Source organism: Alexandromys fortis, unplaced genomic scaffold, assembly GCF_014885135.2.
Source record: "Alexandromys fortis isolate MF-2015 unplaced genomic scaffold, M_Fortis_MF-2015_v1.1 scaffold_56, whole genome shotgun sequence".
Lineage (NCBI taxonomy): Eukaryota > Metazoa > Chordata > Mammalia > Rodentia > Cricetidae > Alexandromys > Alexandromys fortis.
In genome coordinates, this window is record NW_026067935.1 from 8,206,775 (window position 1) to 8,229,697 (window position 22,923).

General features: G+C 41.5%; 2 protein-coding genes across 6 annotated transcripts in view; both read left to right on the top strand.

Moving 5' to 3' along the window:
- Ift81 (intraflagellar transport 81) overlaps positions 1-22,923 on the top strand; it is an 85,531-nt gene that overhangs the window by 34,443 nt on the left and 28,165 nt on the right. For all 5 annotated transcript variants that reach the window (XM_050146489.1, XM_050146490.1, XM_050146488.1 and 2 more), the window contains 2 exons: positions 17,800-17,949; positions 21,648-21,776. In XM_050146489.1, the coding sequence (XP_050002446.1) occupies positions 17,800-17,949; positions 21,648-21,776 (279 nt within the window). The remainder of the gene's footprint in view (positions 1-17,799; positions 17,950-21,647; positions 21,777-22,923) is intronic.
- Positions 10,841-11,261, top strand: LOC126504262 (28S ribosomal protein S21, mitochondrial-like). Its single transcript, XM_050146492.1, has one exon. It carries the CDS (start codon positions 10,933-10,935, stop codon positions 11,194-11,196), a length of 264 nt encoding a protein of 87 aa, XP_050002449.1. The 5' UTR covers positions 10,841-10,932; the 3' UTR covers positions 11,197-11,261.

Here is a 22,923-nt window from a genome sequence, read left to right on the forward strand (position 1 = left end):
CTTTTTTTTTTAGTTTAAAAGTAGATTCAATAATATACCCTTTTATCCTATTATTTCTATATCTGTCCTTTTTCTTTTAAGATTGACATTCCTGAATCTAATCTCCTTTGCTTAGTTTCCTTCTTGACCATGACCAATAACAACTTGAGATCAGCCTGGGCTACATAGTTCCAGGCCAACTGAGACTTCATAGTCTCTATCTTAAAGAAAGAAAGGGAGGGAGGAAGGAGGAGGAGGAGGAGGAGGAGGAGGAAGAGAGAGAGAGAGAGAGAGAGAGAGAGAGAGAGAGAGAGAGAGAGAACACCCACCATACCTTTTGGGAATGTGGATGTTGTGTTCTTACATTTACTTTCTGTTGTCTGAAGGACAATAGCATCTTTAGGGAACCCCCGAGGAAACTGAGATAATGATCAATTCCTGGGAGAGCTAACTGTTGTCCAGTCTCAGTGTGATGGGAAAGTGCAGGGCTTATCTGAAGTCCTGACTGGAGTACCCTATGAGTCTGGACCATCTTAACTAACCATTTTGAAGTTGTCCAGAGCAGTTTACAGTCCAAAGCTGATTTTGGGTGATGTTTGTCAGATTAGTGGCATTACCACAATTCAGGTGAATTTATTGTTACAGGGTCCCATCATCATCTTAGAGACCTCAAAGGTTTACCTGGAATGGTTATGGTTCACTGTAGAAATGTAAATATTTAAAATTCATATGCAGCCGATATTCAAGAGGTTAAAGACCACAATTTGTTTAGTATATACTAGGTGCACAAACTTAGTTACTAGTTACCTGCTTCAGGTAGCTTTTCTGACATGAGACAGAGATTTTGGAATATTCTTTAGCAAGCATGCTTGGGTTTAGAGAAGGAGAGAGCCACACTCCAGCTCCAATGCCAGCTTTAATTTTTCATTGAATTGGGACTACAAAAAGACCATTTGCCTTCTATGTCTGTAGAGAACAGCAGAAACAAACAATTGGGGAGATTTATGAAAGTTTATCCTTTTGGAAGTGAGCTATACCATTATTTTAATTTATCCCTTTTCTTGGGACATTTTCTCTTGATATTTCATCCTCTTCCTCCGATTTCTCATTTGCCTGGTGGTCTTCAGATTCCTTGGTTGAATGCTTTTCATCTCCTAGAAAGATAAAAACAAAATCCAGCCTCAATCCTAACTCCGAGGAGTTTCCTTTTTTGGCAGGTTATATCTGATCACATGAAAGACCTTTGTTAGTCTTATAAGTTAGTTTAGATGGAATGGTCATGCTTTTGATGAACTATTGCCTCTCCTAACCAAGAGGTCTTCTTGTTCAAATCTAATCTTTATTAATCTTGGTAGTATCCATAGATTTTCTTCTCCCATGAATACAAAAGCAAAACCTCTTCCCCAGTGTAACACATATCCTGGTTTCCATTCTGAGATCAATGCATCCATAAAGTATAGAGGGTGTTTTCTACTTTCTAGTGTTTCCACAGCTGTCATTCCTTTCTCATTAGCATTTAAAAAATTTAGTTAATAAAGCATTGTGTAATCTATCTCTGGGGGTCTTTATAATCCCTTTCTGTTTATTAATCATATCTTTTAAAATGCAATTGGATCTTTCTATAACTGCTTGTTCTTGATTGTGTGGTATGCCTGTAATATGCTTTATGTTGTAATATGCAGAACTGTTTCACTTTACTAGAAACATCTGCTGGAGCAATGTCAGTCTTTACTTAAATGGGTATTCCCATAATGGCCATAACTTCTAATAAATGTGTAATTGCAGAATCAGTCTTTTCAGAGAACTCAAAGCAGTTGCCCACTGAAATCCTGAAGATCTATGGTATGGTACACATTGAATTGAATTGAATTTTCCCAACTCCACAAAATGAAACATATCCGTTGCCAAATTTTATTTCATTGATTACCCTTTGGATTATTTCCCACAGGTAGTGGAGTTTGGTTATACAAAGAACAAGTAGGACATTTCTTTATAATTTTCTTGACTTGTTACCAAATGATAGAAAAATCTTTCTTCAAGCCTTTGCTATTGATATGGTGTTTCTTATGAAATTCTGAAGCTTCTAGCATATTTACTACCAATAGCTGATCAATTTCATCATTGTCTTGTGCTAGAGGGCCTGGTAGACCCATACGAGATCTGATATGTATTATATACAAGGAATGATTCCTATTTCTGATTATTTCTTGTAATTTAAAAATAACAAAGTTAATTCTGAATCATCCGGAATAAGTTCAGCAGTTTCAATATATAAAATAACTCTTTCTGCATATTGGGAGAGAGAAACTGTATTAAGAGGTTCTGAAAAATCTAATAATACCACGAGAATAGCATATAATTCTGACTTTTGAATGAAATCATGAGCCACTTTTTCTTATCTTTCCTGACTTATAACATGCCTTTCCTGGTTTATTTGCATCCGTATAGAATGTAGAAATTAGTGTTCCTCATACAATGTGAGGAAGGGTCCAATTAATTCTTTTTATAAACTGAAGTCTCTTGCTTTTGGACTATTTGATGCTAATCTCTCCCAAATTACTGCAAGCTCTTTGCCAATGTTCATTTTCTGCCCGTAATGAGGCAATTTCAACATTAGTTAAAGGAACCATCGGTTCTGTTGGGTCTATTCCTGTTACTTAGCAAAGTCCATTTTCCTTTCAGAATCAATTCAGAAACTGTTTTTTATATAGGTCTTTAATATTTATTCTTTGTGTTAAAAAAATATCCATTCTAAGATACTATCTTCTCTCTGCATAAGAATTCCTGTAGGAGATATGTAGAAGGCAGTATGATGCAAAATTAAAAAAAATCAGTAAAAGCTTCTTTTGGGGCTTGTATAATTTTGGTAAATGACTCAGTCCTCTTTCCTGATTCTTTTTTTTTTTTTTTTTTTTGGTTTTTCGAGACAGGGTTTCTCTGTGGCTTTGGAGCCTGTCCTGCAACTAGCTCTGTAAACCAGGCTGGTCTTGAACTCACAGAGATCCGCCTGCCTCTGCCTCCCAAGTGCTGGGATTAAAGGCGTGCGCCACCATTGCCCGGCTCTTTCCTGATTCTTCAACCCTGTCCCAAGCAGTCAAGGCTGTTGTATGACATAGGGTCAAGGTGTGATCATCAAATACAAACTGTCTTTGCAAATTAGCAGACTGACCTTCACTGAGAAGCTTTCCACCATGTTTACCATTGTAACTGTGGGTCAGCTTCCAGTATTGCTGTAGCTAAATGTTTTCTATCTTGGGGGATAATTCTGTCCCCGTGTTGCCTGTGAACTTAACGTCTGCTTCATACAAAGTGAATGCATATGAAATGACTTCTTCCTTAAATCCCCTCAAAACTAACACTTCTACAGGATTCCAGTTAACTTCTGCATAGCTTTGGGATTACCTATGATCTGGTGGTCATTTTTGTATGGTAACCAGATAAATTAAGGTTGGTTTTCTGATAACCTTTGGCCTCTCCTCTTCAGTTTCAACATGGCATGGTGTGGTAGGTTCTGCTCTGAATTCCTCTGTCTGTGTGTGAATACTTTTCTTAGTTTCATTGGTAGGTCTTTCTAAGATTTGTATCTTATCAATCAATATTTTTATTTGGCATAGATATCAAACCACTATTTTAAGGATAAAATATGATTACCAAACTGATTATAATTATAATTATAATTCACATTATATCCATCATAGCTATGTTGGTTCTTCCTTCATTTATTTTTTAAAATTTTAAACCATCCATTGTGGAATCATACAGAATCTTAACTCCCTGCATTGTAACATTCCCCATTTTTTTTTATTTTAAGATTTATTTATTTATTAAGTATACAACATTCTGCCTCCGTGTATGCCGAAACGCCAGAGGAGGGCGCCAGATCTCTTTACAGATGGTTGTGAGCCACCATGTGGTTGCTGGGAATTGAACTCAGGACCTCTGGAAGAGCAGCCAGTGCTCTTAACCGCTGAGCCATCTCTCCAGCCCCAACATTCCCCATTCTTAATATGGGAAAGATTTTTCATTTAAATAAAACCTAATTCCCTTTGTAAGAATTCCCAGGTGTCTCACCAGATCTGATGACTTTTCAGTTTGTCCACAGAGGCAACTGTGGTGATGCCAGAGCTCTGTGTGGTAGGTGTGGGCAGCTGTAGTGGGGGTCCTGTGTGCAGGAGTGGTGACTAGGCAGCCAACCAGCTGCTGGGGCTGCAGCAGGCTGCCACTGTGCTTCACGGGGCCGGCCGCACTAAGGGCACCTGCAGCTGCTTGCATGGGGGCCGGGGCTGAAGGTGTGTAGAGGTGACAGTGTAGCAATAGAAGCCTGAGCAGCTGTTGTAGCAGCCGAGCTGTTGCAGCAGCAGCAGCCCAGGGAGTGGGTCCAGGGAAAGCCTGCTACCTGTAGGGAGAGGGACAGGGGGACCTGCAGGAGAAACATGTGTAGCAGAAAGTAAGAGCTTGGGCTGCCTAAATGACAGAGCTGGCTGCGACTACAAAGCTGGTGGCGAGTGGCTACTGCATGATCTCGTCCCCCAAGTTGGATGCCAGATGAAGTGTGTACTTATTTACTCTATATAAATAAAACTCGGGAGTCAGATATTGGGGTAAAAACCTGATTGATCAGAGAAGCATCACAGAAGAAACCAGTGATCTCCTCTCTGTCTCATTCCATGATCCAAAAGGGCCTACAAATCTTTCTAAGCCTCTCCCTACTATTTCCTGTGTCTCTCTATGTATCCTGGGTCCTCCAAAACCTCTATGGCTAATCCTGGTCCGCTAGTTGCTAATCACCCTCTGATTCAAAATAAACTTTATTGGCAGTCTCGGAATATCAGGGCAAACAAATATCCAGCAAGAGGGTGCCATTACATATAGCGTGTGGAGTAATCACTGTGTGCAGGAGCTTCTACATGTGGGAGGAACGTGCAGTGTGCAGGAGAGGTTAAGAACATGGGCTCTGGGATTCGGTCCCTTGAGCATCCCTTGTCAACTGAATGACCTTGGGCAGATGTCTGCTTCTTTTCCCACTCAGCTATAGACTGTGGCTGTGTAGAGTGTGTGGAATGAGAGCAGTAGCCAGCAGTACTTGATATCCAAGGACGAGATGTGTCTCCACAGTGACTCTGAGACTGTTCGCATTAGTCCCTGTGGCGTTCTCAGAACACCAGTGACTGTAGGAGAAGCTCCAGGGTGTTGGTTCCCGATACTTTTATGTTTTTGTTATCACTTAAGTGGAGAATTGGAAAGCTAGAACTATATTTACAGCTTAAATTTGAAACCAGTGTTTCTCAGACTGGAACTATTAGGAATAAATAGGAAATATTTTCTACTTCTAAATAACCTAGATTCAGGATTGAGTAAGGTAGTGCAGGTAAGAATTATCTTAGTAACTGTTCACTGAGCAGTTACCATGGGCTCAGTCTTCAAAAACCTAGTTTCGGCATGGTTGTCCAGCGGTAGGAATATACTTTGTGATGGTAATCTTGTTAGTGTAATAAGGGTTTGAGACATGTATATCAGGGAAGCACCTATGAGCATGTCTGTGACGGCACCGTGCCCATTTAAAACTTTTTTATGTGTATGAGTGTTTGTCTACATGTATGTCGTGCATCATGTGTACACCTGGTGTCTGTGGATTCCAGAGGAAGGAGTTGGAGCCCCTGGAGTTACAAAGGCATGTTAGCCACCATGTAGGTGCTGGAAATCGAATCCAGGTCCTCTGGAAGAATGGCCAGTGCTGTTAACTCCAGAGCTGAGACATCTCTCCAGCCCCCTGATTAGATTCTTGTGGTATGAAAATTGGACTATTTACTATTGGACTGTTTCCCATCCTCAACCCAACCCTCCCAGAGAGAAACAACTGACAATATAGGATTAAGCCATTTTAGGTCTGTCTCTAGAGACAGAAATAATGTTGCTCTGTGAGTCTGAGAAATTTGAGTAGCATTGTACCTTGTTGATTGTGCATTTTGCTTCTGAAAACAAGTCTTAGAGCCGGGCAGTGGTGGAGCACGCCTTTAATCCCAGCACTCGGGAGGCAGAGGCAGGCAGATCTCTGTGAGTTCGAGGCCAGCCTGGTCTACAAGAGCTAGTTCCAGGATAGGAACCAAAAACTACCAGGATAGGAACCAAAAACTACGGAGAAACCCTGTCTCGAAAAATTCAAACAAACAAACAAACAGAAAAAACCAAGTCTTAGATCTTTCCATGTTAGTACAGAAGAGAAGCCAAAGAATATCCCAGATCACCTATGTGTAGATTCTAAAAATAATAATTCCATGTGTTTTTGACACATTTTAATGTAGTTTTGTTTGTTTTAACAATGGAAATAGCTTTATCTATTTAGTTCTTCGAATTTAAAAATTCTTTATGGTGTTAGCTTTTTGGTATTTTTCAAATGCTTATAATTTAGGTTATATTCACAGTTTTCCCTGTTACTTTTAAGGGTTTTGAGAGATTCAGGGTTCTTGTATGTACAGCCTTTCATCAAGCTCAGACTTCTCGGTAGTGTTTTTCACACACCCAGAGTCTGAAGAAGTGTCTCAGCAGACAGTTGGGGCATGTCCCCATCCCTCTTCTGTCTTCAACTACCCTAGTTCTGGTTTTATCTGAATGATATATTGAGACTTCAAGTAATAGTTTGTTTGAGAATAAAATTTCACTGTTAAAAAAGGTTTGAAAATCATTAAATAAATGGGACTTTGAACCTCCCTCCCGTCTTCCCTTTACTATCTAATGGTCTCACTATGCAGCCTGGAACTCAATGTGTAGACCAGAGTGGTCTCAAACTCACAGAGATCTGCCAGGTCAAAGTTGGTTGTCGTTTTGTTTTTGTTTTTTGTTTTTTTTTTTTTTTGGTCATCAGGATATTAATATTTTAGAAATGTCTTGGCACTATTTTGCAGGCTTCAGTTGAGAAAATTAGTCATATGTAACTCTTCACCCTAACCTTTACTGTTTATTTTCTCACAGTTTTATGTACCTGATCAAAAACTGAAATTTGCTATTTAATCTGGTAACCTGTAGTCAATTCTTTTGCCATTTCTTAGTCAACAACCTAAGCTTGTACACTGTGTTCCCAGGGCTCATTCAAATTGATGTGTGTCTTCTGGGTCTGAATTTTTTCATAGCAACAAATGAACCTCTGGTTACTGTTCCCTTGGTCCGTGGGTTGAGAGGTCACCCTGGTTTGCAGCCCATTGCACTTTTTCCCCTCACCATCACAGGAAGCTTAGCAACTTGGAAAATGTGCTTAGTCAAATACTATTATAAGTGGCTTTAAACATAGCCAAGCATTTCATTCTGCAGCTACCACCAGAAATCCTAGCGCTAAATAGGGAAGATTATGAAATCTTCTTTAACGACTTCAAAGAGAAACAGCGTGGAGATAAGGGAATCCTGGCAAGATTTGCTGCAGCTGTCAGTTCCCGGGGAATCAGGAACCAAAATTTGACACTTGGAGTTGACTCATCCACCATTCCAAGTGAGCCTAGGCAAACCTGAGGTATTTTTAGAACCTTTCAAATCACATTGTGCTCTTTATCATAGCAGGGCTGCGGGGCCTCAAATTTCCCAAGAGATAGAACAAAACAGGACCAAATAAATTTGGCTCAGCCTACTGTAATAGCAGTAGTATTTGATGCATGCAATTGTAGATGTAAAACTTTTCATCTTTTTTCCTGGGGCATTAAGACCACTGCGACAGCAGCTGAAACATTCATAGAACAGTGACAGCTGTGAGGTGGTCTGATTCTAGGACTCGCAGGGACTTGGGTGGGTGTTGTCAGCCCTCTTTCAAACAGATGCTGGGCCAGCCTTTCCCTTAAGGCTGATTGCTGCCAGCGCGTACCGCACTGTTCATTATAGTCTGCAGAGCCGGCACAGTTAACTAGCCACTACCATATGCACAGGATTGTGTTGTTCGTGCTCAGCTGCCGAAACTTCCTAATTTAAAGTTAAAAATGTAATAGGAACAGGTTGGGAAAGGTTGGGATAGAATTTGTGTATGTGTTTATGTCACACTAGTTATGCTGGGTATTGTGAACAGACGGCCATTTTAGCAGAAAACAAAGGTTGCTTTGAAACATTTTCTTTTTGCTTAGACCAGGTAGCAGTTCTGAGAGCAAACTTCAGAGCCTGTGAGTCATCTGCAAAAGAAGATAGCCTGAATTCAGACAAAATGGCAGATACTGACCAGTGAGGGAGGGATGCTGCCTCTGGACGCAGCCATGCTGCTTGTCGATGGTGGCATCTTATCTTAACTCCTTAGGTCCCTCAAGTCCATGTCTATAGAGGTTTTAATTGACTATAGAGTATCAATTGACGAGGAAATTGACAAAGATATGATTTAATTGAGACATGGAAGATATCATTGATGTTGGACTAATAGGATTTGAAAACAAAAAGTACTTATTCTGGTCCAGTTGTTCTAAGAAGGAACTTGAGAGTTTTGGTGAAATTATTAATTTCTCTTTTAAAATATGCATAACTCTCCATAGTCTTGAACAGCAGAAATTACTTACTGTGCAGTTGTCTTGTAAAGCCCTTCCAGCTAATTACTTGGAAAATAACTTTCATGCTAGACCTTGAAGCAGAAAGTTTGCAGCAGAGACAGAGTCTGTTTTCCTGTGAGTGTGCACTGTAAGCTTGGGAGTCCAGTAACAGCCCTGTCGTTGCCAATAAGCTTGAAAGGTGTCAGGGAGATAGGCTAGCACAGACTCTGATCATTGCTGTAAAAGGCTAGAAACACAGTGAGTAGAAAAAGGAGAAAGAACATTTGTCAAGTTCCATTTTAATCAGAAAGGAGCTGAGTCTGTAATAGTGTCCCTAAAGACATTAATCCATTACCCACACATTGCATGCAGAGAGATTAAAGCTCCCAATAATAGAGTGTTTACTGAGCACCCTATGGCCCAAACCATACAGCATTATTTCTACCGACCTATGGAGAATGTGGGCTGACCTTTCAGAAATGACAGTGTTGGATTCCATATGTATATTGGTACACAGGATGACTGCTAGCTGCTCTAATGCACTTTTCATCCCAGTGGCAAGCTTTGTATTTTACTTTAATGGTGGCACATGTGTTTGAATGACCTATTATAATGCATAAAAGGAAACTTTTATCTTAACTTGCAAAGATTTATTGATTATATCCTATGATCTTTTTTTTCTCCCTTTAAAATGATTGCGTGTTTGTTTCAAACCCCTGTTGACTGGTGAAAGGCTTATCAGTTAAGAGCATTTCCTACTCTTTCAGAGGACCAGCGTTCAGTTCCCAGAATCCACATCAGGCAACCCACAACCACCCACAACTGCAGCTTCTGGCCTCTAGGTACCAACTTACAATATCAGCTGCAGCAGCAGCAGTGCTAATAAAATGTTTTTAAAGAGCCTGGAGCTGTAGAGCTGGCTCTAAGTTTATGCACACTGCTGCTCCTGCAGAAGACCCAGCTTCAGTTCCCAGCACCCACCCAGTGGTTCACAACCATCCATGACCCAGCTCCTGGGGATCTGCTGCCTTCTTCTGATCTCCTCAGATACCAGGAACACCTTTAAGATTATTTTTGTGGCTGGGAGCGTGGCTGGATCAGTAGTGCTTGCTGTGCAAATTAAGTGTCTGAGTCAGTGTGATGTAATAACACACATGTGCAAGTTCACACACATAAACACACACAACAAAACGCTTTATCTTTTAAAATTGTTTCTTTTAAAGTCATTCTTTTAAATTTAAATGTATGTATATATGTGTGCTACAGTGCACTATTGGAGGTCAGGCATAGCAAGAGGGAGTTGGTTCTCTCCATTCACGCTTGGGGTCCCACATGTTTGAATATAAGAATGCACATGCTCAGCAAACATATGGAAGTCAAAGAATAACTTTTGGGACTTGGTTCTCTCCTCCTGCCTCATTCTTGCATAAGGGTCTCTGGTCTTTGTGCTATGTACACTGGTGTAGCTTAGGGTCTTTCCTCTGATTCTTCTGTCTCTGCCTCCTGTCGCTTTACGAGAACGCTAGGATTACAGATGTGCATGGACACATTGGGCTTTCTACATCTGTTCTAGGGACTGAACTCAGATCCTCAGGGTTGCATAGCAAGGACTTTTACCTGCTAAGCTGTATTCCCACCCGCTTAAAATTATTGTTGTAAATATCTAGTTCGAAATTATTTTCTAAAATTATTTTAAATATCCTTTTAATTTTTTAATTTTTAAAGATTTATTTATTTTATTTAATTGTATAAGTGTCTTGCCCACATATATATATGTGTAGCATATGTATATGCCTTGTGCCTTCAGAAGTCAGAAGAGAGCCACAGATCCCCTAGAACCTGACTGGAGATGGTTGTGAGCACCATGTGACTGCTGGGACCAGGTCTCTGCAAGACCAGCCAGTACTCTTCCCTCTGAGCCAGCTCTCTAGCGCTCCATGAAATGTTTTTTAAAAACTTTTACAAGAAAAGAATGTTTAGGGGCTTTTTTAGAGGGTTTTTTGTTCTTGGGGGTCTCTATGTCGTCCTAGTTGTCCTGGAAATCACTATGTAGACCAGACTGGCTTCGGATTCAGAGATTTGCCTGCCTCTGCCTCTCTAGTGCTGGGGTGAAAGGCATAGGCTACCTCACCTGACCAAGGTTTTATTTTTCAAACATAATCTAAGAATAAAATTTTCAACTAATTTTTAAAATTAAGATGCTTTATTTCCTGAGTGTAGTGGCACACACCTTTGATCCCAGCACTTGGAAGGCAGAGGCAGGCAGATCTGTAAGTTTAAGGTCAGCCTGGTCCTACATAGTGAGTTTTAGGACCACTAGAGCTACATAGTGAGACCCTGTCTCAAAACCCAACAAAACAATATCAACAAAAAGATTCATTTATTTACAATAATCAACATAAAGACATCAGTCCGACAGCCGCAGCTTGTAGGTCCTGAAGGATGAAGATTTGAAAGTGAGGCCATGGCTAAACACCTGAAGTTCATTGCCAGGACTGTGATGGTTCAGGAGGGGAATGTGGAAGGTGCATACAGGACCTTGAACAGAATCCTCACTACCGATGGGCTTACTGAGGTCATAAAGCAGCGGCGTTTCTGTGAGAAGCCCTGCCGCCGCCGCCAGCGGGAGAGCTATGAAACATGCCGGAGGATCTACAACATGGAAATGGCTCGAAAGATTAACTTCTTGATGAGGAAGAACCGGGCAGACCCATGGCTGGGCTGCTAAGCCCACGTTAGTTCTGTGTCTGACTGTTCTTACACAACCCCAATCTCTGTTACCTCTACAATAAACTCGATCACACGTGGGAAAAAAAAATCAGTCCTTTCATTTAGGACCAAGGTGTTTGTGTTTAAACGACAGAATTGCACTATTGATATTTTAACCTATGTTTGATGATAGAGAAATAAATGAGTCATATAACTTTCATTACCACCTCCCTTTCCTCTAAAGTTCATATACTTACTTACCTCTTTGGTTAGTCTGAGACTTGTAGAATTCAGTTACATTTTGAAATGTGTCTACCATTACTTTAATGAGAACATCTTTGAAGCAATCTTTTTTCTCAGTGTTCACAGACACAGAAAGTGGTGATAGCAACAACCTCAGCCCACCCCCCCCCCTTTCCAGCCCAGAAGTGAGGGGATCATTACCCAGCAAGGAGAGGGCCGAGTAGCTCAGAATAATCCACAGACCTGAGGGAGGAAGGCAAATAGGAACACTGTATGCAGGGACTGGAGCTTGGGCCACGGTGCCAGGCAAGAACAGGGTATAGGATCTCAGTTTCATAGAAGAATGCATTAATGACTTCCTTCATGGCCAAGTTGGAGATGAGGTATTCCTGGGTCAGAGTGTCCCAAGACACAGATTCAAAGTGGTCCACAGGCCGGGCGGTGGTGGCGCACGCCTTTAATCCCAGCACTCGGGAGGCAGAGGCAGGCGGATCTCTGTGAGTTCGAGACCAGCCTGGTCTACAGAGCTAGTTCCAGGATAGGCTCCAAAACCACAGAGAAACCCTGTCTCGAAAAACCAAAAAAAAAAAAAAAAAAAAAGAGGGAAGCCTCAAAGTGGTCCACACCTTCAGTTTCTCCTCAGTGTCCTTTGCCATCATAGATGATGCCACGGGGCATGCTGCAGGCTTCCCGCATCCGTTCAGAGCTGGTCTTGCCACACCACCAGTCAGACATACTTCCTTGTTTCCTTCTTGTCCACCCGAGAGAAGAACCCATCTGTGTGCCATCTATCTGCTGTATTTGGCCTCAGTGTAGGTCTGCTAGGCCTGAATGTGGCTGTCGTTCTTGCCTCGCTCATGGTTCCCAGGATACATCAGTTCCCTGTCTGGCTCAGCAGCAGTGAGTCTGGTGAGACAGAAGTGCAGCTCACTCTCTTGGGAGTTGTGCTGTTCCTCAGGACTGTTCCGGTGCTGCTGTTGATGCAAAGGGGTTGGGGATGTCATCTGCATGGGCCACTGCTCCTTGTCTGCTTATGGTGGCTACTGAATCTGCAGGTAATACAGGGCCCAGTTAGCATAGTACATCATCACTGGTGTGTTGCTGGTAATGCTCCAGCCAAAGCAGGCCACTGCCTCCAGGTACTTTCAGGGCCCAGCATCGGCACCTCCATCCTTTTCCTCCTGGCCCAGTTCCCACAGCCTGTAGAAACAGTTCATACAGTGAGCAAACACCTTAAGGTAATGTTGAGGTATATTCAATGGTTAAAGTTCTAAGAAAGATGGCATACAGGAGATCATATAGTTCCTAGTTTAAAGATGGCATCAGGAGATCATATAGTTCCTAGTTTAAAGATGGCATCAGGAGATCATATAGTTCCTAGTTTAAAGATGGCATCAGGAGATCATATAGCTCCTAGTTTAAAGATGGAATACAGGAGATTATATAGTTCCTAGTTTAAAGAAACTCTCCAGATGAAACATTCTTGCTCTCCCCTGTCTGTCACTAGTTCCTCCTAAATTACTTACAGAGATGGATTATGGGAAGCAGAGTGCACCAGGCTTGGGTTCTCACTTGCAGCTGCCAGTTTAAAAGTTTCTGACTATAAATATAAAACAAGATATGTTGGAACTGGAGAATTGGCTGGTTAAAGCCTCTGTTCTTCTAGAGGATGTGGGTTCGATTCCCAGTACCCACTTAGCAGCCATAATTCCAGTTCCAGGGGATCAGGTCCCTCTTCTGGTCCACAGGCAGTACACATACATATGTGTAAACAAACTATCCATGCAAATAAAATTTAAAATTTTCTTTTTGTTTGTTAGAGACAGGGTTTCTCTGTGTAGCATTGGCTGTCCTGGAACTCACTCTGTAGACCAGGCTAGCCTCAAACTCACAGAGATCCTCCTGCCTCTGTCTCCCATGTACTGGGATTAAAGACATGTGCTACAACCACCTGGTACAAATAAAATTTTAAAAGAATTTTTAGCTCCTCAATTCTATCCATAATTATGGAAGTGGTCTCACTCCCATAAATACCCCCAGCCCCTCAGTTATGACCCACTGGTCCAAGTCTGTGTATTTCCCCTCTCCACTCACCTCCCTTTGGTCTCTGGATCCTCCTGCCACGCCAATTTGCTGCTGAGTCATCCTCTTTGGCCGCCCAGGTGCGGCTGCCGCTCCTCTGGGCAGGAAAGGGGGGCTAGTTCTGACTCTGACCCGGCAGAGCGGACAGACAGAGAATGCGCTGGCTTTTCTTGAGTTTTGGAATCTGTGCTGTACCACACTGCTGATTTTCATTTCTAGTATGGCAAGTATCGATAGATAGCATCTACATAAAATCTTCAGATCTTTGATAATCTTAAAAGGTTTGCTGGGCATGGTGTGCACTTCTGTAATCTCAGCTCTTAGGAGAGCAAAACAAGAGGATGATAAATTCAAGACCAGGCTGGGCCAAATAAAAAAGACTACATAATGGGTATTTGAGAGTAGATAGTTTGAGAATCTCTGCTACAGAGGCACAGTAACACAACAGGCAATGACAAAGGGAAGCAAAGGCAAGCCAAGTTCCGTAAGATCCCTGCAAGAGCTCGAGAAAGGATGAAAGGCCAAGCTTCCTAATAAAGAAGTACAGGGTTAAAAGGATGCTTGCGTCACTTTTTAGATCAACTGTGAAAGAATTTAAGAGCAGTTTGGCAGAATATTAGAAACGCGTGTCCCTTTTGATAATTTCTGGAAAAATATCCTGCAGAAATTATGAAGTGTATATTTAAGGCTAGCATGTGATACAGAGTTGTAATCCCAGCACTGAGAAGACAGGAAGATCTGGCATTGGAGGCCAGCCTATGTCACATAGCAAGGTCTTTGTTTCCAAAGAAATATATTTGTATTGTTTTATATGATACTTAAAAGCCTAGAAATAACCTAAAGTCCAAATGGTGATTTCAGTGTACTGAAAACATGAGTGATGTGTTTCTTTCGCCGTAATGAGTCAGGACCAGTAGAGTTGTTAGAGACCTCGAGGACCACCTATTGCATCTTTGTGTGGAACTGTGGCTCATGTGACCCTGACTGTATTCCTTCCCCTAGGTAGAATGTGTAGTGAATCCCAAGTAATAAGCAGCTCTCGTAGAGTCTGGTGAGCAACATGTGGGGTTGTTCTCCCAGCAAACCATTTCTAGCTGTTAGCTTTTAAAAATAGTGGTGGAGCACAGCAAGATAGAGAAGGGAAGCTGGCCTGGATGTTACACAGGAGAGCAGATGAGCAGGGCTGATTTCATGTTGGGCGCTTTGCCCAGGACACTTTTAATAGACTGTATAGTTAGTTACTCTAGGGATTCTGAGTCGGTGGTTATATCAGGCTTACACATTTATGCTTTAAAAGGAAAATTAGCAAGTTATTAGACTCTAGGTTCTTTGCTATGGCTCATATTTTTTGAGCAGCTTTTGTAACCCAGCCATTGAAAATTTGCAGTGTGGGGGGCTAGATTTTTGAGTAGCAAGACTAACTTAATTATAGAGAAATATTTGGAGAGCCAGCCATGGTGGTGCGTGCTTGTAATCCTAGCCAGGGAAGGATCAGTTCAAGGCCAGCCTGGCTATAAGAGACACTGAGACCGTCATCTCCCAGCTTCCCAATATAAAATTAAACCCACTGTGGTGTCACGTGTCTTTGATACAAGAACTCTGGATGCCAAGGCCACGTGTCATGTTCAGGTTCAGTCTAGTCTGGACAACCTAGGGAGACCCTATCTCAAAAACCCTTGACAAAGAGAAGGAACTGAACTTCCTTCATCTACAGCTCATTTTCTGAAACTGTGGGTGGCAAGTTCATGGGGTGATGTAACAGAGTTGGGAGTCACAAAAAAAAATTGACAGCAGCAAAATGTTTTTGAACATGCAATAACCAAAATTAATTCAAAATCAAATATGTACAAACGAAATGAATTTGCAGTATTCTGGCAGTGCTCACCCATCTTGTATGCAGGACCTCGCTGCAGCCTTGTTTGGAACACAAACATACACACCGCACTGCACACACCAGCACACCATGACTCACCTTCGACACCATTGGTCTATTAGAGATTGTAATGGTTTTACTGTCCATACAAAACTTTTTGCTGTTATAGAAACATAGTGATCTGATTATAGAAAACAAAGACTTCATATTTTCCCACCATCATTTCTCAGTGTGTAAGTATCAAATTAGTTTATCTTTGGACTGGATTGTGCTACAGTGTTTGATCTTAAAAATGGCTGTGTAACTTACAGTCTTGAATTTCATTGAAAAATATTGTTAAATTAACTTTAGCCTAGGATTAAGAGAAAATTTTCAGCCATTCTGCGATGGCCATAAACATACTGCTAATATTTTGTCCTATGTGTTTATGTGAAGCAGCATTTTTAACATTAATGAGTATAACATCAAAATATTGTGGATCAATGGGTAAGAGCACTCTGTTCTTACAGAGGACATGAGTTTAACTCCCATGGTGGTCACAACCATCTATAACTCTAGTTCCAGGTGATCCAGTGCCGTCTTCTGGCCTTCACCAGCAGTAAGCACACACAGTATACAGACATACATGAAGGCAACACATCCATACACATAAAATTTTTAAAAATCAAATATTTAAGTGATGCATGGTGTTACATCACACACCTTTAATTACAGCACCAAGGAGGCAGCCTAGTCTGCAAGGCAAGTGCCAGGCCAGCCAGGGCTACACAGAGAAACCCTATCCCAAAATCCAGCAACAAAACAAAACAAAAAGAAGCACCCTGCTTTCTCTCCAGTTGCTAATGAACTGTCTCCTGTTAGGTAATACAGCAGCTTGTTTATATGGAAGCGGTTTACGGCAGACGGAGTCCTTAAGATAAAATATTTCATTATTGTATATTTAATAAAATGCTACTTAGAGTAGAAAAAATATAGTTAGAAAATAAGAAATTAACTGAGCAGTTGTGGTGCACACCTCTAATCTCAGCAGTCAGGAGGCAGGGGGATCCCTGTGAGTCTGAGGCCAGCCTGGTCTCCAGAGCAAGTTCCAGGACAGGCTCCAAAGCCACGGAGAGACCCTGTCTCGAAAAACAAAAACAAACAAAGCAAAAATTAAACAAAAAAAGTTACTTGAAAAGAAAAGTAGAAATGGTATATCATAGGAGTGTTATAAGTGTTCCTTTTCTATAGTTTCTCGACTTCTTAAATTTTAGGATGAGTCCCTATCCCATGTCTGAGGTGTTTCCTAAGGAAATAGCCGCAGTTCACTCCTCAGGAGACAGTAGTCACTGTTGCCGACCCTGGTTTTCTTTCTTTTTTGTTTTGGTTTTTGTTGTTGTTAATTTGTTTTTGTTTTTTTGAGACAGGGTTTCTCGGTAGTTTTGGAGCTGTCCTGGAACTGGCTCTGTAGACCAGGCTGACCTTGAACTCAGAGATTCACCTGCCTCTGCCTCCCAAGTGCTGGGATTAAAAGTGTGCACCACCACCGCCTGGCAACCCTGATTTTTCTGTAGTGAGCCCAGCAAATTGAGTGCACTTCTAGCAGAACACAGTCATTTGTAAAACTCTGTTATAAGACCAGTCCAGAGCTACTCGTGGCCTCTTCCTTCTTCTGTAGGCCTTTGTATGGTTACGGGGTTTAATTTCTTTTTTTTTTTTTTTGTTTGCTTGCTTGGTTTTGTTTTTTCTTATTTGTAAAGGGAAAGACTTTTTTGTTTTATTTTGGTTTGGCTTTTTTCGAGACAGGGTTTCTCTGTAGCTTTGGAGCCTGTTCTGGAACTAGCTCTTGTAGACCAGGCTGGCCAAGAACTCACAGCCGCCTGCCTCTGCCTTCCAAGCGCTGGGATTAAAGGCATGCGCCACCAATATCCAGGAAAGACTTTCATATAGGGATTCAGAATATTTCAGTTAAAATTAATATGTTTATATATGTATATAGTTTAATTAAACAACTGGATGCTGGAGTGATGGCTCAGTGACTAAGACACTTGTTCTTACAAAGGAACCAGGTTCATAGCTGGGCATGGTGGCACATGACTGGCTAGTCTGGTCTATGTAACAAGTTCTAGGACTGCAAGGACTGCATAGAGAGACCTTGTCTGCATAAACAAAGAAGAACCAGGTTCAGTTCAGAGCACCAGGTGGTGGCTCACAACAACCATCAGTAACTCCAGTTCTGAGGAGTCTGTCACACTCTCCTGACTTCTCTGTCTCCTGCGTGCATGGACTACATACATGAGCACATTAAATGCATAAATATTAAGTAATTAGTCTTTAGTGGTTTTCTAAGAAAACTAGGATACTGTGTATTTGTGATGCATAGACTGTCAAGCAGAGAATAAAAGCTTTCTAATCATTTATAATACCTTGGTTCTTTTTTTACAGTTCAAGAGATACGTCAGTAAACTTCGAAGCAAGAGTACAGTTTTCAAAAAGAAGCATCAGATAATAGCTGAATTTAAGGCCGAGTTCGGTCTCTTGCAGAGGACAGAAGAACTTCTTAAGCAACGTCAGGAAACCATTCAACACCAACTGGTAATACAGTTTTATCTTGGCTGTTAAAATACAAATGTCAGGAGGTTTATAGCTTGTAACTTTATGCTGAGGTCATTGTTTTTACTGGAAAATCATACAATTATTAATTTTCTTTGGCTAATTACAGAGATGTCATGTAAGCTGATTTATTTAGTTTTTAATGCAGCAGAAAGCACTGCCTTTTAAAAATACGTGTGCTCACTTGGGGGTTATTAATAGAAGCTGGAAGTCCAAGTTGGTTTTTCTTTTGGTTAGCTAGTTAATATGAGTAAAATTATCATTCCAAGTGAGTGACTGTAAAACATTATTTACCGTGGCCTATGCATGCATTTCCAAGGAGCTTTGGAAAGAAATACCCAGGGAAGGCACTATGTGGAGTTTGCCTGCAGCCTTGTTCCGTATGCTTGTGCTGTAGGTAGGAGTTGAAGCTTTGCTGTGGAGCTTCTCTGAATGCCAGGTCCCTGCAGTTCTCTTGGTGTGGCATTTCCCCTCCTTTTCGCCATGGGGAAGCTATTTCATCAGGACACTGCTCTGAACTGGCAGTGCTGGGAGAGGTCAAGGGCATTTCACATGTTGCTGCTGACAATATAAACTTTTCAGTTCCGTGATGAAGAACCTGGAACTGAAGATTTACCATGACCCAAACGTGGGTCCTAACAACACCAGTTTCAAAATTGGCAGTGATAATTGCATTATTGTTCAGATTATTTCCTAATTCCCACTTGATTCCCTTGGCCTTGACTTAAAATCAAACTTCTGGGGATTTTTCAGGTTCTTCCTCAGCTGTGGACTTCTCATTCTACTGTGGCTATACCAGTTATCAGTGCCTCTCTTCCCTTTTACCTGGACTCCCTTGCAGCTTTGTTAGACTTAGTCACTGTAGCACAAATTCTAATTGGTCTTACTAATAAAAACTTAGAGTCAGATTGTAATGCCCAAATGAACATGGAGTAGCCGCCTTTGGCCAGAGCTGCCAGAGACTCAAGTGGCCCACGAACCAGGCGCCAACTGTAATTGTTTCCTCGATTTGGGAGATAACCAGGCCAGCTTAAAGATAAACAATTATATTTTTAATTGTTATAAGGGGAAACTCACACCACAAGAATGGGAAGTCCGAGTTCCGCTGTGTCTCGCAGGAATCACCCAGAGAAAGGGAGCACCTGGTCCAGTTTTTCTTCCTGGGTTCCAGGTAGCCACGCCTTAACTAGGTTCCACGTCTTAAAGGTGATTGGTTAACAGAGCTTCCCCCATCATCAGATATCAGAATAAATGCTGAAAGATCAGAGAGGTAAAGGAGCCAACCACTAGAGAGACCTTTTACTTCTTTAATCCACCTAGGATTAAAGGTGTGCGCCACTACTGTCTGGCCTCTATGGCTAACTAGTGGCTATCTCCACATACTGATCTCCAGGCAAGCTTTATTTGTTATAGCACAAACAAAATATCACCAAAGTCACCATTCCCCATGGTCCTTTTTTATTGATATTACATTTGTCTGTTTGTTGTGTGTGTTCGTATGTGTTTTCATTTATCACTGCGCATGTGTAGGTCAGAGGACAACTTCTAGGAGTCTGTTCTCTCCTTCCACCACGTGGGTCTCAGGGATCAAACTTGTCGGGCTTTGCAGCAAGTGTCCTGAGCCATCTCATTGGTCCTTTTTTTTTTTTTTATTGATTATGTGTTTCACTTTTTCTTTTTTCATTCCATATTACTGTTTCTCATAGTGATTTACTTTGGATTTTTTTTATTGTTTTATGTTTTGTTACCTTTTATTCTTTTAGATTATTTATTTGTTTGGTTTGGTTTTTTGGTGGGTTTTTGTTTTGTTTTGTTTTGTTTTTTTGTTTTTTTTTTTTGAGACACGGTTTCTCTGTAGCTTTGGTGCCTGTCCCGGAACTAGCTCTTGTAGACCAGGCTGGCCTCGAACTTCCAGAGATCCGCCTGCTTCTGTTTCCCGAGTGCTGGGATTAAAGGCATGCGCCACCACTGCCCGGCCTTTATTTGTATTTTTATGTGTATAAATCTTTAGCCTGCATATATGTATGTGTACGACATGTGTACCTGATGTCCACAGAGGTCAGAAGAGGGCATCAGATCCCCTGGAATTAGAGTTAGAAATGGTTGTGAGTGGCCATGTGGTTGCTGGCAACCAAACCTGGACCCTCTATCAAAGAGCAGCAAGTGCTTTTGACTGCTGAGTCATTTTTCCAGGCCTGTTTTGCTACCTTTCCTTATTTATCTGTAATTTTTATTGTATGTCAGGCTTCACATGTGATATTTTCGTGCTCCTGACTATATTTTTATTTTTCTTTGAAGTGGGGTCTTCTGTGTAGGCTAGGCTGTCCTAAAACTCACCATGTATTCCGAGCTGGCCTTGAACTCCTGATCTCCCTGCATCAGCCTTCTGAGTGTTGACATTACAGTCTTGTGCCACCATCACTGGCTTCCAATAGGTTTTAAAACTTTCCATGCCACAGAACCCTGTCACTAGATCACAATTACCTTTGATTTTGAATCCTTTTCTACTCAACCTTTTAGCAGCATTTAGCATAGCTGGCCATTTCTTCCCTGTAATGTTTTTCTACAGGAACTGGCAGATGGCTCAGCCAATAAAGCGCTTGCCATGTAAGCATGAGGACCTGAGTTAGCACCCGTGTAAAAGTCAAGTGCACCACTGCAAGCCTGTTACCCTGGCTCCAGAGAGACAGAGATAAGACCATTGCTGTGGCTTACTGGCAAGTCAGTCTAGCCAGATCACTGACCTCCAGGTTCAGTGAAGAACACTGGAGAACAATTGAGAAGACACCTGGGGTCAACCTCTGGCCTCCACACAATGCCACCGCACACACATGCGTGCACAACACATTTTTCCACTTGTCTTCCAGGATGTTACACTCTGATGTTTTCTTCCAAACTAACGCTGCTACTCAGTTGTTGGGGTCCCACTTTCATACCTCCTCATAGCTTTGCACGGATGTCATACATTTTCCCGAACAATTTTATGGTTTAAGTTTCCAGATCTAGGGGCTGGAGAGATGGCTCAGAGGTTAAGAGCACTGGCTGCTCTTCCTAGAGGACCTGAGTTCAATTCCCAGCAACCACATGGTGGCTCACAGCCATCTGTAATGAGATCCGGTGCCCTCTTCTGGCATGGAGGCAGAACAGTGTGTACATAGTAAATAATTAATAAATAAATCTTTAAAAAAGTTTCCAGATCTATTCTCACATTGAATATATTCTACTTACTTGTCTTTGTATTGCGTATTTATTTCCACTATTGCTTTTTGAGGGAAGAGTCCCTGTCCTTTTTGGTTCACTATTCTACACTGGTGCCCAGGAGTGTGCTCAGAAAAGCTAGTATATAAGAATACCAGAGGAGTGAATGAATACAACTTGTCACTTACGAGTGCATATGCTCACCAAATGTTTACTGAGTATATCATGCGCTTTAGGTTTTATGCTAAGAATTATTCGAGAGTCTGAAATTAAATATACTTCCTATGCTTCTGAAGATAGCATGGCAACTTTGAACATAGGTGTATAAAGATGTCTTCCTGGATGAAGTAGTAATTGAAGTGAGTGCAGATTGTCTGTTGGGAGTTTAAACAAATTTATTAATTACAACTTTTCAACAGAAATAGAAAGTATTTCCTATGGGAAAAATATGTCAACACTCATGGTCTTTTTGTTTCTTACAGCATACTATTGAAGAGAAGAAGGGTGTGTCTGGGTACAGTTACACCCAGGAAGAGCTAGAAAGGGTGTCGGCCCTCAAGAGTGAGGTTGATGAGATGAAAGGCCGAACCCTGGATGACATGTCTGAAATGGTAATGACACCTCTGTCTTGTTTATTTTATTAACTTACATGGTTAGAAGGCAGGTTTTTATGTTTAATTTTCAGTTAAACATTTAAATATTAATCTCTATTCATTGTTTACTTTATATTCTTTTGCCCCATGCTTGCATGACTCTAGGGGCTGACCTAACCGGGGCAGCAAGGGAATGAAGGAAGGACAGACACACAGACACATGTACGGAAAAGCTGGGTCAGGTGGTCTGAGCGCATGGACAGGGCAGCTGCAGCCCCACATCAAGCGTAGTGTTTATTACATTACCACTGCACAAGCAGGCAGGTCGAGTCTGTCTGCATAGGAGCAGTCTCCGCAGGGCTTCAGGCTATACACAGCTATGGGGAGAAAGCGATGGTGGGCGCGGTCTGCTCTCACTGGCAGCTTTCGCACTCAGACCAGAGGAAGGCTGTGCCGCTCCCTTGGGACTCAGGCGCTGGTCCTCAGCTTGTGTCAACAACACACATTCACTCAAACCTCGCTTTCTTCCTGCGTTTTTTCATCTGTTTTTTTTTAAATCTATCTCTTGAATTTTTCCATTACAATATGATTGTTCAACTTAAAACAGTGTATACTTTGAATCTTAATATGACATTAAAGAAGTGTTTATGGTAAAAGTAAGTACTAGAATAATTTCATCTTTGTGTATGTCCTGAGTTCCTCCAAGTGCACTGGGACACTCTCAGAAGGCATCATTCATAACTTTGAAATCTTTCCTTATTTGTTGGTAAATAGTTGCTGCTACAAACCCAAAGACTACCCTGAGTGTTAGCCTAGAACTTTCTGGATTTTGCCCAAATCTAGTTCCTAAAAAGGGTTAGTATTTAGTATAGAGGAGGCCTTCAGGACCCCTGTTCTGTCAGGCCATTCAGGTTAGGTATATTGAAAATCCCCATGCATTGTGTATTTCCTGTGACCTGCGTTGCACGTGTTCTAACAGACTATATCTCATAGTGGTAGACAAGTAACTGTACTGTCGCGTCATGCATTGTGTATTTCCTGTGACCTGCGTTGCACGTGTTCTAACAGACTATATCTCATAGTGGTCGACAAGTAACTGTACTGTCGCGTCATCCATTCAGTGTTAACAAACATTTCCTCGTCATGGTTCGCAATCATGATAATT

Bases quoted from the DNA above. Each gene is read 5' to 3' on its own strand.
- LOC126504262 (XM_050146492.1), top strand. From the start codon at position 10,933: ATGGCTAAACACCTGAAGTTCATTGCCAGGACTGTGATGGTTCAGGAG.